At 34.9% G+C, this 15,886-nt stretch overlaps 2 protein-coding genes across 2 annotated transcripts; one reads left to right on the forward strand and one right to left on the reverse strand.

Annotated features, from left to right (window-relative positions):
• The first annotated feature begins 3,361 nt into the window (after positions 1–3,361).
• On the forward strand, positions 3,362–6,558 carry LOC114312898 (cytokinin riboside 5'-monophosphate phosphoribohydrolase LOG8). Its single transcript, XM_028259192.2, has 7 exons — positions 3,362–3,736; positions 4,247–4,344; positions 4,481–4,511; positions 4,887–4,986; positions 5,073–5,143; positions 5,227–5,370; positions 6,162–6,558. Exons 1-7 carry the CDS (start codon positions 3,626–3,628, stop codon positions 6,252–6,254), a joined length of 648 nt encoding a protein of 215 aa, XP_028114993.1. The 5' UTR covers positions 3,362–3,625; the 3' UTR covers positions 6,255–6,558.
• A 7,858-nt stretch (positions 6,559–14,416) lies between these two features.
• Positions 14,417–14,791, reverse strand: LOC114312897 (uncharacterized). The gene has a single exon (XM_028259191.2). The coding sequence runs from the start codon at positions 14,789–14,791 to the stop codon at positions 14,417–14,419; it is 375 nt and encodes a 124-aa protein (XP_028114992.1).
• Between the last annotated feature and the right edge of the window lie 1,095 nt (positions 14,792–15,886).

Genomic DNA, 15,886 nt, shown 5'->3' on the forward strand with positions numbered 1-15,886 from the left:
CTATCTTAAGCAGTTAAATTTGTGTGGTTCAATAGTCAATGATAAAATAAAATGATTTTGAACTTCTTATATTGTCTATGAGTAATTGCGAATATTTTTTTATGTTCAAACTGGTTTTACTTGGTTCAAAAAGAAAATATAATAACAAATAAATAAGATTATAAAAAATAAAAATAAAAATAAAAATAAAAACCTTTTTACAAGAAAGAGTGGGACCCTCTATGTGATACAAGGATTCGATTTATTTATGTCTCTAAAATACTGGCCCTTCAAAAGATGACAAAACAAAAGGCACTATCAATCTAATAAGCTAATCTAATGAATCTACTTCTTTAAATTTCATTTGTTTAGGCAAGTGAATGGGTATATAAAGAATCCAAATAATCTTCAAAATTTTATGCCAAGATTCAACTTTTTTTTGGGTGCTGATAAATAATAAAAGGATTTTTATTGATAAATCTTATTTAAAAGTGTTTTAATTTAAGAAGTTTATGAAGGAATTTTTTAATCCATTTAGTCTCATGTATGTATAGTTTTATTCCATGAAGTCTTTTTTCTTAATTTACACTATTTTCTTGGGCACTTATGCCCTTATATTTAATTTTGATACTCTTATAAATATTTTTTGAACGGTTAACAATTTTATGATGTGAACATTCATATTTTAAAATTCACATTGGTAGGAATATAAAATTGGCCCGTGGGCGGCCCGAAACCAGCCCGCGAGCCGGGGCGGGTCCGGCCCGTTGACAATGTAAATATTCATATTGACATGTTAACATTCACATTAATAAGAGTGTAAAATTGGCCCGCGTCCCGTGGCGGCGCGAAACCCGCCCGCAGCTGATGTGTGGCCCGAGACGGGCCCGGTCCGGCCCGTTGACAATGTGAATATTCACATTGACATGTTAACATTCACATTGATAAGAGTATAAAATTGGCCCGCGGCTCATGGGCGGCCAAAAGCCCGCCCGCCGCCCGGGGTGAGCCCGGCCCGGCCCGGCCTATTGACAATGTGAATATTCACATTGACATGTTAACATTCACATTGATAGGAGTGTAAAATTAGCCCGCGCCTTGTGGCTGCTCGAAACCTGCCTACAGCCCATGGGCGGCCTGGGGTGGGCCCGACCCGGCCTGCTGACAATGTGAATATTCACATTGACATGTTAACATTTACATTGATAAGAGTATGAAATTGGCCAGAGGCCCAGGACGGGCCCGACCCAGCTCGTTGACAATGTGAATATTCATATTGACATGTTAACATTCACATTCATAAGAGTATAAAATTGGCCCGCAGCCTGTGGATGGCCCGAAGCCCGATCGCAGCCCAAGGCGGGCTTGGCCCGACCCGTGACAATATGAATATTCACATTGACATGTTAACATTAACATTGATAGGAGTGTAAAATTTGTCCGCTGCCCGAAGCTTGCCCGCGGCCCGAGATATGTCCGGGTCGGCTCATTGACAATGTGAATATTCACATTGACGTGTTAAAATGCACATTGATAGGAATGTAGAATTGGCCCGCGGCCCGTGGGCTGCCCGAAGCCCGCCCACGGCCCGGGGCAGGCTCGTTTCAGTTCGGGCCCGAGTATGTCCGAGACCCTAAGTTAGGGCCTAGGTCATCACTTTGAAACCCGGCCCGGCCCATCGGCCCGCTTAAGGCCCATTCAAGGCTCGGTCTGAGGCCCAGTCCGCCTGAGGCGCAATGTATTTTTTTGTGGAAAATAATAAAATTTTGATTGAAAAAATTTAAAAAAAATTAAAAAAAAATGGCCAGGCCCGCCCAAGCCCGACCTAAGCTCGAGGCTAGGCCCAGGCCCACTGGCCCGACCCGAGGCTCGATCCATCGGCTCGTCCAAAGCCCGAATACCCTTGTGCTAGGGCTAGGGTCTGGGCCTAATTTTTTGGCGCATTGGCCGGCTCGACCCGGCTTGGGAAAGGGTCGTTTGTGCCCAGGCTCGAGCCTAGTCAGAGACCCTAGGCTAGGGCCTGGGCCATCACTTTGAAGCCCGGCCCGGCCCATCGGCCCAGTTAAGGCCCATTCAAGGCTCGGTCTGAGGCCCGGTCCGCGCCGAGGCCTAGTGTCTTTTTTTGTGGAAAATAATAAAATTTTGGTAGAAAAAATTAAAAAGAATTAAAAAAAAAGGCCAGGCCTGCCCTGGGCCACCCACGGGCTGTGGGCGGGTTTCGAGCAGCCATGAGGCACGGGCTAATTTTGCACTCCTATCAATGTGAATGTTAATATGTCAATGTGAATATTCACATTGTCAACAGGCTAGGCCGGGCCCGCCCTGGGCCGCTGGCCAATTTTATACTCTTATCAATATGAATGTTAACATGTCAATGTGTATATTCACATTGTCAACAGGCCGGGCCAGACCCGCCTCGGGCCGCTCACGGGCCGTGGGCGGGTTTTGGACAGCCACGAGGTGCGGGCTAATTTTACACTCCTATCAATGTGAATGTTAACATGTCAATGTGAATATTCATATTGTCAACAGGCCGGACCAAGCCCGCTCCGGGCCGTGGGCGGACTTTTGGCCGCCCATGGGCCGCGGGCTAATTTTATACTCTTATCAATGTGAATATTAATATGTCAATGTGAATATTCACATTGTCAACGGGTCGGATCAAGCCAGCCCCGAGCCGCCCATGGGCCACGGGCGGGTTTCGTGCCGCCACGGAACGCGGGCCAATTTTACACTTCTATTAATGTGAATGTTAACATGTCAATATGAATATTCACATTGTCAATGGACCGGGCCCGCCCCGGCCCGACTCGAATTTTTTCGGGCACCCACGAGGATCGACATGGGCCGAGCCCCTACATATTGACGATATGAATATTCACATTGACGGTGTGAACATTCACATTAGGGGTATTTTGGTAATTATGTTACCCATAGGACTTATTGAAACATAAGAAAATAATGTGAACTAAATGGAATATAAGTAGATGAAAATGGTATTTTGGTCTTCTTATCTCAAATAAGACCTAATGGAATAGTCAAAAAAAAATATGACTTAGATGGAATAAAACTTTTAAAAAGTGCATTTATCAAAAAAGCTTCCAATAATAAAATACCTATAAAAGCCCAAGTTGTCTTCATGCCTAAATTGTATTATCTACTAATAAAAAATAAAAACAAAAAAAAAAGGAAATAAAAAAACAAAAACAGAAAAAACCAACTTTTAAAAATGACAATATTTGTAATTTCTCAAAAAAAAAAAAAGAAAAGGGTTTGCATTGGAAATTTCGTTTTGACTTAGAAAACAAATAACAAAAATAATTTAAACATTTATTTAATTAAATAATGTTAAAGCCAACATAGCGGGGTTGGATTAGAAAGTGAAGGGAGCATGTGGGTTTCTTCTGTTTTCTTCATCAAACACATGCATATGTATGTATTACCCATGATTCTATCTTATATGTATAATACCAAATTCTCTGATTTCTTGATTTCAATTGCTTTACAACAAAATACCCAGATTGTCTTTTTTGTATCTCTCTCTCTCTCTCTCTCTCTCTTTGCTTTCTTGATTTTTATATGCTTTAAGGTATGGTTTTCTTCAATGGTTTGGGATTGAATTGAGAGAAATAAGAAATCTTTTAAAATGGATGGCAATATAATTGGCAAATTCAAGAGGGTCTGTGTCTTCTGTGGAAGCACATCTGGCAATAGAAAAATCTTCAGTGATGCTGCTGTTGAATTGGGGAATGAACTGGTTGGTTTTGTTTTTGCTAAAACACACACACTATTAGATTGACTCTTTCTTTTTTATTCACAAAAGTGCTTTTGTAGCTTTCTAGTTTCAGACTTTTGGACTCTGAACATGTGAACTTTAGTTGAATTCCTGAAAAGGGTGTGTGATATGATATGTATTGAACTTGTTTGATGATAAGACTGACTGGTTTTTGGCTTCTGGTCTCAAAAAAATAAAATAAAAAATGAACTGTCTATGATCAGATATTTACTTTGTGGAGTTGTGAATTGGTCTTTATTGTATTGAACTGCTTTCTTTAATTTGAAAGTGGGATTGTTTTCTCCTATTTAGTTTCAGAACATGAACTTACTGAGGATTCTGCATTTTTCTTGAGGGGTTGTGAATTGGATTTTTGATCATTTGAAGTGGGTTGCTTACTCTTTGATTGAGAGTGGGACCCTTTTTGCATATGCTTGTTTAAGAAAGCTTTTTCTGGGTTTTGTTATCTCAAATTTTGATTTTTGATTTCAGGTCAAAAGGAAGATAGATTTGGTGTATGGTGGAGGAAGTGTTGGGTTGATGGGTTTGATTTCTCAGGGAGTGTTTGATGGAGGTTGCCATGTTCTTGGGTAACTAGAAATAATTTTTTTCTTTTTATTTTATTTTTACATATTTCCCCAAGATAAGCCCGTGTTCATCGATTTCGGCCAGGCTTTCTTGGTCAAGTTATAGCACTTTACTCAATTCTTGAATGCTCACGTGCAGGGTCATTCCGAAAGCTCTTGTGCCTCTTGAGGTATCCATGATTTTATTCTGTATAATTATCTTCCCACTGATAAGTACATCTCAAGTTACAATGCAATTTCCCCATAAATTAAGATAGGAGAAGTGTTCCTACAAAGACTATCTTTAGGATTGACAGACTGCTTTGTGAAGCTGGTATCGTTTGAGGTTAATTTGATTCTTGGTGTTGCTCTTAACTTGCCTTGGTTCTGTTGTCTTCTTATTTGTGTTCATAAAAGCTACCTTGATGAAAGTACAAAAGCTTAATATTTCCTAATGGTAGTCATTCCCTAGTTACTTATGATGAAAGTACCTCAATTGTTTGTGTTGTTGGAATTTTTTTACTAAATTGAATAGTAGAAATCATTAATATAGGTAAAATTGACAGATAAGTGGTGAGACTGTTGGAGATGTTAGAATTGTTTCAGACATGCATGAGCGTAAAGCTGAAATGGCTAGAGAGGCTGATGCTTTTATTGCTCTTCCCGGTAATTTTGAGTTGTGTTCTTTCAAGGAGGAACTGTAGTTGCATACACTTTGTACTTTGGTATTCATGAATTATAAATTGTTTTAGGTGGATATGGAACCATGGAAGAGCTACTGGAGATGATAACGTGGTCACAACTTGGAATTCATAAAAAAACGGTGACTCATCAATTTTCATTTTGGAAGATCTCTGATTGGTGAATTTCTAGTCAACATTGTAACTTTTGTAATTCTCTTTACAGGTTGGTCTGCTAAATGTTGATGGTTACTATAATTCTTTGCTTGCGTTATTTGATAATGGTGTTGAAGAAGGTTTTATCAAGCCAGGTGCTCGACACATTGTCGTTTCTGCTCCAAATGCCAAAGAGCTTCTAGAAAAGATGGAGGTATTCACCCAATTTAATTATATTAATTTATTTTTATTTTTATATTTGTCCCTGTTTGGCTTAGGTTGTCAATAGAAGATATCAATTTTGATAAAGTGGAGATAAAAGCATATTTGGCTTTAAATAGCAGTAGCTACCCCAATGCATGTGCCTCTCTCTCCTTTGGACTAAACAATGGAAGCAAGTTCATTCACCTGCTTAAATTTGAACATAAAGAATTTTTGGCACTGCTTAAAAGTATGATTTGAACAGAAAGCTCATATGGGCCGGGATGTGGGAATTTTCAAAGCCTAGAAATAAATAGGGCTACCTGCTTTCACTCTTTCTTTTTCACAGGATTGATAGGGAACCTTTCTTCATATCTCCTTCTTTTTCTTGGTGCTTTATTTCTACTCTTATGTTGAATTGAGAGCTAATGACACCATCTAGCATTGGTAAATTCCCATTCATTGATCATAAACACTCTACTTGGTTTCATTTTCAGAATCTTTTTTTTTAAAAAATACTAAAAACTAGTTTGATGAAAATTAAACCAAAAAGATGTTTTTAAAAGTTAAAAATTTACTTTTGCACAAAAAAACTAAACAATGTGAAAAAGATTAGTGTTCTTGAATTTTTCATTATTTTTTCATCAAATTAATTCAGTGTTTTATCAGGAAACAGATTCTGAAAATGAAACCAAACAGAGCGAAAAAATTTTGTTTCAAACTTACTGCTGGGAAATTGATTTGTGAAACAAAGGGAAAACCATATGTACAACTAGACTCTAATTCTGTCTTTGAACTTTGCAGCAATACACTCCTTCCCATGATCAAGTTGCTCCTCGTGAAAGCTGGCAGATGGAGCAACTAGCTAATTACCCAACAGAACAAAATCCACATTAAATAAATATCTCATAGGTGGTAGGTCTATATTTCAAATTGATTCCTGATTAGATTCATCATAATTTGAGTTGTCCTTTGAGAATTTTGTTCAAATGGGCACACACGTTGTGAGTTACTATGTACTCTTGAAATTCTTTTGTGATTGGAATTCTCGTAGAATTTGCCTTGCTGTTTTACAACGAACATTGGTTTAGTGGAATGGTCAATCAACACAATATTACCTAGTCTCATGTTGTGGTTACCATTTGTGAAAGCTGAATGATAATTTGATATGTAACTAGATGGTAGACAGTTTGAGATTGAATATTCTACTGCAATTTAATTACGACTTTTAATTGATGTGATTATTGGGATACCCTACTGTGGTATCAATTTTAGACTGTCTACTTTGGGCTACTAGATGTCAAGTTTACCCTTCTTCTTTTTTTTTTCTTTTTTTCTTCTCCTCTACTTTTAAGTTTCCTTTTATTACAGAGTAGGACATTGAACATCTATGTTCTAAACATTGAACATCTACTTTTAGCGTGTCTTTTGGAGCTTGAAAGAATAGGTACTGATTTATGACTCGTCATTACATGGGCAATTTAGATGTCGAGTTTGTCCAACCTTCCCTGGCAGCTTGGGAATTATAATATGTGACTAGACCAATTTTCCCTTGAAGTGCTCCCAGTGAAGAGCTGAATCATATAATTGATGCATTTCAAGGGCGTGTCACGAAACTCTTTGAAAATTATGTCATTTTCCTGTTAGTGCTTTGACAGGAGATAGTAAGGCTTACAAATTGGTGAATAGCTTAGGCTCTTCTGTGGGGTTGCAAACAACTTATTATGACCTTATTGATTTCAATTATTTCCAAACATTAGTCATTTCTAAGAAGTTTGAGTTGCTTTGTATAAATTTGGATGCAACTTCATGAAACAAATCGAAATTGGTTGCAGTAGAAATGTACAACTTGACTTTGTCATGAAGTCGCATAAATTTTGCAAGGTTTCATATTGTTGACTGTCTTTTGGGGTCTTATGGTCTTCTGTTGAAACCTAATATGAATATCAAAGAAGCACGGGTGCGGGTACGAGTACGGTACGCGTCGATACGGCAAAATCCCAAAAAAGTAGGGTACGGGTACGGCTGCGGTACGTCGATTTTTTATTTTATTTTATTTTTTATAATTATGGTTAAAAGATCTAACCTACAAATTGAAGTTAAATATCAAAATTAAAAAAAGAACTATAAAAAATTACACTTAAATTTTGTATTACCACTTCCACCTTCTCCCCTTTTAACTAATTTTGTAACATAGCCCCAAAGAGGAGCATTTTCATCTCCAGATTGATCAATGGAAGGAGCAGAAGCACTTGCAGCAGATGAACCTAAACTGCTTGATGAACTCATTTTCCTATAAGCAAAAAAAATAATATTTTTGATTATTAAAAATAATATTTTATGATTAAAAATAATATTTATGATTATTAATATTTATGATTATTATTAACATTCTGTTGATCTAATTTTATGATTAAAAATAATATTTATGATTATTAATATTTATGATTATTTCTTAATTTATTAATTTTTTTGATCTAATTTTTTTTTGGTTCTAAATATGATTGAATAACCTGGTTCTAATTTTTTTAATTTTTTTGTTCTAAATATGATTTTTTGTGTTCTAATTTATTGACATCATATTATACCTTTGAAGAAAAAAGAAGAAACAAGAAAAAAAAACAAAAAAAATAAAGATGAAGAGATACCTCTCTGCAGGTCGAAGCCGAAGTCTCTGGGTTGAAGTCGAAGATGAGGGTCGAAGTCTATCTCTGGGTCGCTGTCGAAGACGAGGGTAATGGTCGAGTCGCTGTCGAAGACGAGAGTGAGGGTCGAAGTCACCTCTTTGCTTCGATGAGATTAGGGCAAAAGTCGAAATCGAAGGAGGGTGATGGTCGAAGTCCTCTTTGCTTCGATGAGATTAGGGCAAATGTCGAAGTCGAAGACGAAGACGAGGTGATTAGGGCAAATTGTATATACATTTTTTCTTTTTCTTTTTTTAATTTTTCTTAATATTGCTCCGGTACCCCTCAATTTTTCAGAAAATTTGATTTTTGTCCCCGTCGTACCCAAAACGCACCATCGGCGTACCCATGCCGTACCCGACTGAGGCAGACGTACCCGACCACTTTTTGCCGTACCCGGTACGCGTACCCGCACCCGGTAAGTACCCGGTGCATGTACGACACTATTTTTGGAATAGCCGTGCTTCATAGATGAATATATATCTTTTTTTCTTGACTTTTCTCTCTCCAGGTATGTAGAGTGTAAATTCAAGTAATTTTGCTTTGCAAGTCAATAGAGAAAGCCATCAATTCATATGAACTCCTCATAAGTTATAGATTTGTACTTCTTGTAATTACTTTGCTGCATTTAAATTGGGTCATTAGAAATCAATTTAGTGACCATTAAATGGTGAGTACCTTTCTTGAAGACACTTGTCTCGAACACTCCCTTAGTTTGCCGACAAATGATTGCAGAATGCAGAGTATGGCCCTGCAAGGGTGACAAGACATCGGTGGCTAATTAAAGCTTGCAGGCATAAAATAGTGAAAAATAGTAGGCAATGGAGACACATTTGTCGCAAAGTTGTCCCAAATCATAGGTGCTCAACTGATCTGTCATAAGTTAGTTAATCTGTTTCCTATACATGAGCTTGGCCTTATTTTTAGGTATCTACTGCAACATTCACATGGGGGTTGTATATGGATCGCCTACCGGAGGGACCGAGGCGGCTTCTCCCACCTGTCTGGATATGCGACATCTGTTTGGGCCCTTGACGTGGCATGTCTTGATTGGGCACATGAAATTTGGTTGCTAGGATTGTATTTTAGGGATATTTTAGTGCAGGTTGATGTGAGTTATGGTGGACCTTAGGGTCTGGTAATTTCATGAACAGATGACTAAGGTGGAGGTGGTTGTTGAGTGCTGACACTAAAACTGTTACAAATGGGCTCATCACTGGTAAGTGATGGGGGTCCCTACTCTCTCTCTCTCTCTCTCTGGTTTACTATGTAACTTCATTAACTGATAGGAAATATGAAATGGAAAAATAAAAAGAAAAAAAAAAATTGAGGATCCAAGTAATTAAGGGCATCTTTGATATTGTTTTTGTTTTCTGTTTTTTATTTTTATAAAATATAGAAATATTATTTGAAGAACTGTTTCCGGAACATGTTTTCCTAAAAATTTTGTGAAACAAATAAACTTTATAAGAAATACCAAAAAGTTGTTCCAGATTTTCACAAAGAACTTTTGCACAAAAATGAAAATAATTGATATTTTCGAATTTTTTTAATATTTTTATTTCTAAAACATGAAAAATGAAAATGAAGAAAAACATACAACCAACCAACAAGCTAAGCTATTCCAAAATATGGAAAATTACATTCATCCATAACCCATTCAACAAAATGAACTAATTCCATTTTAAAGAGTTATATCTAATTATATTATCAGATTTTGTATGCTTAAAAGAGACAATAACTTTTATTTCAATTCAAGCCAAACATCAGAAGTTATATACAACACTCAACTGATCCTCCATGTCGCCTCTGTCATTGTTATTAAATTGTGTACTAAAATTGTTCTTAATTTTGTAAAGTTGGGCCAATCTTCTCTCATGTCCACTCTGTGTACTGGACAGTGCAGTTCAGGCCAGTGAGGACCACCGTGGTGTCTCACTCTGATCCAATTTATTCATTTTTTAGGTTTCTGACTAGATCATTTATGAAGAAAATAAATTATATTGATCCAATAGATGATCATAGCAACATGGATTTATTATGTCTTTAAAATTTTTTGAGGTACTTACGTGTAGATTATAATATGTGGATTTATTGTTTAATAGGTCCTATGAGAAAATTTTGACATAAAAAAAGTAGCTAATTATAAATTTTAGCGATAATTTATAAAAATCATGATAAAAAAAAGTCACTAATTGTCAATTTTAGTGACATATATAAAAAATTGTCACAAAAAAATTATTTTTAGCAACAATTTTACCATAACTTATTTTCAATAGGACTTTATAGGAATTAAATCTAACTATTAGGGCCTATTGGTAGTTTACTCAAATGTTTTGTCATATTTGTCTTTAGAAAATGAATAATACAGATAATTTTAAAAATAGTCCGTCTACTTTAAAAAAACAAAAATGATGAAATCATAAATGCATAAAATAAAAGGAAAGCCTAGGAAAGCCTATGGTGTGCACCCCTCAGAGATGCATACTATATGCACCCTATCACAAATTGACATAATATTATCACAAAATTTTGTAATATCAATCACAAAATACATAATCTCGTCACAAATTAGCGTAACAAAATATTCAAAATTTTGTGATTACAACATTTTTTGTTATATCAATTTGTGGCGATGTAATGAAATTTTGTCGTAAAGTTAGGCCTAGGGTTTCCCTAACATAAATACATTGTCTTGAGTAATAAATGATCCCTAATATGTCATCCAGAAATGAAGAATGAAGAAGTATAGGAATTTACATGTTGGGAATCTCTATTGTTGTCAGTCTCGGCTTTTACTAGCAATATATAGATACTGCCCTAAAATCCTCTAGGAATTTTTAAAAAACTGCATGCAATAAGGGGACCTTCTAAATATACCTACCAAATTTCGCAGACTATAAACATACAAATTTTAGAAACCCAGTTAGAGGTACCTTGCATTGAAACTAATCTAAAATAGAACTTTGCGGAACATAGTTTAGGATTCTCAATGAACCTAGCAATTCCCGAGTCCAAAAAGAAACACCAAAAAATGAATAGTAAGAAAGAAAGGTTAGAAGAAAAAAAAAAATTGGCTAAATCACATGAGAACCTATTCTCAGCAGAGAGGATAATAACTATTTTGCTGCTGCATTTTGTCAAAACAATTAACACGTTGAGCACTTAACTCACTGATGCGTACCAAAATATTGAAAAAAAGAAAAAACAAACAAACAATTCAACCACATATCTCTGATACTGCCTACTATACTACTTTCCAACTAACTCTCCAAAGTACAGAGTTCATTAGCAACCAACTCTTAACTAATTGTGTGACTGACTTCAACAGTTTACAAATTGATAACAACAAATTCAACAAACTAATAACTGCCTAAGCCCCAGCTCAGCCCTGACTCACTCACATATCCCAACTAAGCAAAACTAAAACTTACAAGTAATCATAGAATCATTGGCTTTGTAAAAAATATATAACTTACTTCCTCAATTACTTCAAAACCTAACACCAACCGTAACAACAGATAATTGCAACAACTGAAACCTAATGAGGCTTCACAGCAAACTAAAGGAGGCTTTACATAAAAAAAAAGCACATTTAAAAGGAAAATTGCAAGGACTTCTTCGAAATAAAGAAAAACGATGAGAGGTATGTATAAAAATGCTATAAAAAAAAGGAACCTATAAGTAACTCATAACAAAAGCTTTAGTAAATGTGATCTAAATCCTAGATTACAAACACTCATGATAACTGGTTCTGGCCTCCAAAACCAAATAGCATGAAACAGGCATGCACATGGGTTATGCTTGCTTGCTTCCAAAATCATAGTTTCAATACAAACCTCAGTATCAGGAAGTTTTCAGATTAAAACATCCAAATAAAAAGTAGGTATTAGAATTGGGCTATAATTAGACAAGAGTTGGTTACAAAGAATTTGGCAATGATGAGTTTTAAGTATAAGAATAGTCCAATTAAATGGATCCAGAGCATTTTACAGTCGGACTTTCACACGAATCATTTTTAGGTAGATCCCCAAAGAGCTTGAGACATAGATCACAAGAAAGACAGGAAGCTAATGCCGGCCACAGTGTTAAGAAGTCTTATGAAATGAAACATTTTCACTAATTTTCATAGAAATAAACAGCAGAAAAACATCCATTAGAATAGACTTATCGCAAGAGAAAAACAGTGATATTACTGAAGACTTGAGCCACCACAACAATTGGAAAGCAAATAAGAGAATGATGTGTTACCTCAATATGCTATACATACTATGGAATAGAACACTTCAAATGCTATGTAGAAAAGCCACATTCATTCAGATGCCATGAAAACACAATAAATTAATGCCAATTTCACACCTTACTACACCGTCATAGATAATTCACCTTCAAATCTATGATCTACCTTGATAAAAACCAAATTTACTGAGAACAATAAAGACTAAGAAGTGGATGAGCTTCTGATTCATCTAAAGCCATTAAACTACCACCAAACTGGAGATGGAAAAAGTTTCTATCAAAAAGATATTCAAAATTGCTAGCAGAAGCAAGTCAATTACAAATCAAACAACAAACACCACAGCTTAACCAAGGGGACAAACCTATGTTATCTAGAAAGTGGATCATTTTGGCACGAGAAATGGAAACGGGAACATGGTATGGCAAATGCTCTAAAACATGGTACGGAAGGGGCAGATTTCTTGAATTTGACATCTAATATATTATAATGTATTTGTCTTCAAATTAATTGTTCAACAACAAAGTTCTATGAGCATTATGACCCAATGTTTTACATTTTGTCAATCCAAAACTTCACTCCATCTAGATTTTAGTTGATTATATTTGACCTTTTCCCTGTTAAGGATAACTTTTAATGAAAAACATAGAAAAAATTATGGGATCACTTTGAATCACTAAATTTACTGTTTTGAAACGAAAGTATACCATATTTCAGAACGTGCATTCCAAAATATAAAATGCTAGGGAGATAACGTTTTCTGGTAACACTGACACAAACACAACAGCTTTTGTATCCTTGCTACATAAACTAGTAGAGACATAACTCCACAACTGTAATAGTACTATAAAAGTAATGAGGACTGGCTGTAGAAATTAACAACCATATCACCAAATATATTTTACAAAATTAAATAGAAAGATAGAATCTCATTTAAACTTAAAAATGCCAAAAATGAGATTATCTTATTAGCATAAACAGAGAAATTGATTGGAAAACTTAGAAGGGTTTTCTTAGTCCAAGGCCTAGAACTACATAGTACAAAGTACAAACCCAAACTTTTAAAGCGTATAGCATTCAATAAATTAATTACACCCAGATCAGTCCCAATTGAATGGGGCTCTAGAAGCGGTAGATTGGATACAAACCTAACCTTTGCCATAATTTGCAAAAAGTGGCTGCCCTCAAGTTCGAACCCACAAATATATGCAACATAAAAAGACACATATCTAGAGAGTCAATGGTCCACAAAGAAAGTCATCAAAAGTCAAGCCAACCTCAAAAGACAAAACTTCAATCATAACAAACTACTGGCATTGATGACTTCAAAGGAGTCCATTGTGAAACTCCAATTTAGGGAACAAATCAACAAAACATAGGAGTTAGGAGATACATCAGCAATTCAAACGGCCAAAATTGAAAATTTGAGACAATCAAACATTTTCCCTATTGTATCAAATTCAATCTAACCAATCCTCCTTATAAATAATTTTAGTGGGTGAATTTATCATTAACCATGCTTACAAAAATTAAGTGGATCAAATTCAAATAACCCAAATCTTGAATTTAAGGTAAAAGACCATAAATCTAGGAGTTGGCTGAGTCTGACACTATGAGTTAATCACACAATTAGAAGCACAAGTAAGAAATAACACCAAGAAAGGAATCGCTTTAAGCTCCACCCCAGAATCAACATTCACCACAACATATCCTTATTAGTTATAACTAGAAGCCTCACAACACACAAATACGTATATACTACAAGAAATTTTGGATAAAACATTAAGTAAAGAACAAATCCAAAATGAACCTATAGAAAGTTATAAACAACTAAATTTAGAGAAACAAACTAGTTCTTCACTGGAAAATTGAAATCCCAATGACATAGAATTTTGACTTTATCACCCAACTAACATATGTAAACCCCAACATCAAGAATTAGTAAAAGGATGGCAACACATAAAGAACCTAAAAGAAGAAGAATCAATAACAAAAAAGAAAAAGAAAAAACTTTCATTTTCTGGAAATTCCACATCATGAATTTATGTAGACGGCCCAAAAACACAAAAACTTATAATTTCTCACAGAGTTTTCCAAGCACAAAACATGAAAGTTAAGCAATAGAGATAAATAAAAAATCAAGACCACCCATAAACCACGTGGGTGTACCTATCCTTGAGCCACTTGAAGCTCTTCCTCAGAGACCCTTTGACCTTCCCTTCAACAGAATAAACCTTATAGCTAGCAACCCTCTTCTTCCTCATAAACTCTGGATCATTCAAACCCCAAGATTTTGAAGAAGACCCACCTGTGCTTTTCCCTTTCTTTAACTTGGGTTCTTTCACAAAACCCAACTGGGTTGTTGTTGATGATGGTGGTGGTGGTGCATAAGAAGAAGCATAGGAAGCACTATAAGACCTGAGATCATGAGGGTTTGAATTGGGTCTGTACCCATAGTAGCTCTCCATCTCCATCCTGCCATCAGCATATGACTTTGATCTGTAATCTCCCATGGATTTCACTGAGAGATTGATTGATTGATCAAAGTTAAGAAATTGGGTATTTTGGCAGGAAGGCAGTGAGAAAATGGGATTCTTCCACCAAGAGGGGGAACAAAAATAGAATAAAAACTGGAATATATTTCACTCAGATTATCTTATTTATTATACATGTATAATATTCCTATTGATATATGTATAAATAGTAATTTTCTTGAGCAGATATTATCGATTCTACATGCCGTTGCAAGAGGGGAATTTCAGGGCTTGACCAGTCAGTCAAATAGGACAGGCGCCAGTCTGTCAACTTCTGAGTAAATTACAGTTACATCCCTTAAATTCCTTTGAAATTACTGTCTGCCTAATTTGTTTGGTTTAGTTTTGAGTTTTTTATTTTTTTTATTTTTAAACATTTTTTTTTATTTTTTAAATATACCTAATTTATATGTAATTAAAAAGTATAGATTAAATTATAATGCACTCCAGAAATTTTACTTAAAATACGAATTATCTCTTGTAATTCTATACATTATATCCTGCTCACTGAGATTTTTAATTTCATAACAAATAGCTCATTTTATTAATAAATTATTAAGTTAATTAACAATTTTTAATGATATTAAAACTTTATTTCAATTTATAATTCAAGTAATTTTCTTATTGTATAGGAGAACAATTAAGAATTTTCTTTTTTCAATCAATTTTGTTAAAAAATTCTGACAATGAAATATTTATAATTTTTTAAATCATAAGGACAATTCATATTTTAAGAAAATTTTAAAGAATGCATTTATAATTTACTCAAAAATATAATATTTATAAATAAAAAAATTGATTTCAAAATTTATTATAGAAAAAAAAATATAAATAAAAATAAATAAAACCTGGACGCATTTAGAAAGTTAAAAAAAATTACTAAAAATATGAAAATTGCAATTTTTAAGTTTAAAAGTCAAGCAAGACTGAATTGTTTAATTTACCAAATTTTATGACACTTTAATCCTTTTAAGGTGGGTTTGATTGAAGGATAAGGGAAGGATTATTTACTATTGGATTGTAATTCGGGAGAGGCTCTTTATTCGGCGTTTGTTTTTTTATTAGTCCGCCAGA

This window comes from Camellia sinensis, chromosome 11 (assembly GCF_055761805.1).
Source record: "Camellia sinensis isolate YWXY chromosome 11, ASM5576180v1, whole genome shotgun sequence".
Classification (NCBI taxonomy): domain Eukaryota; kingdom Viridiplantae; phylum Streptophyta; class Magnoliopsida; order Ericales; family Theaceae; genus Camellia; species Camellia sinensis.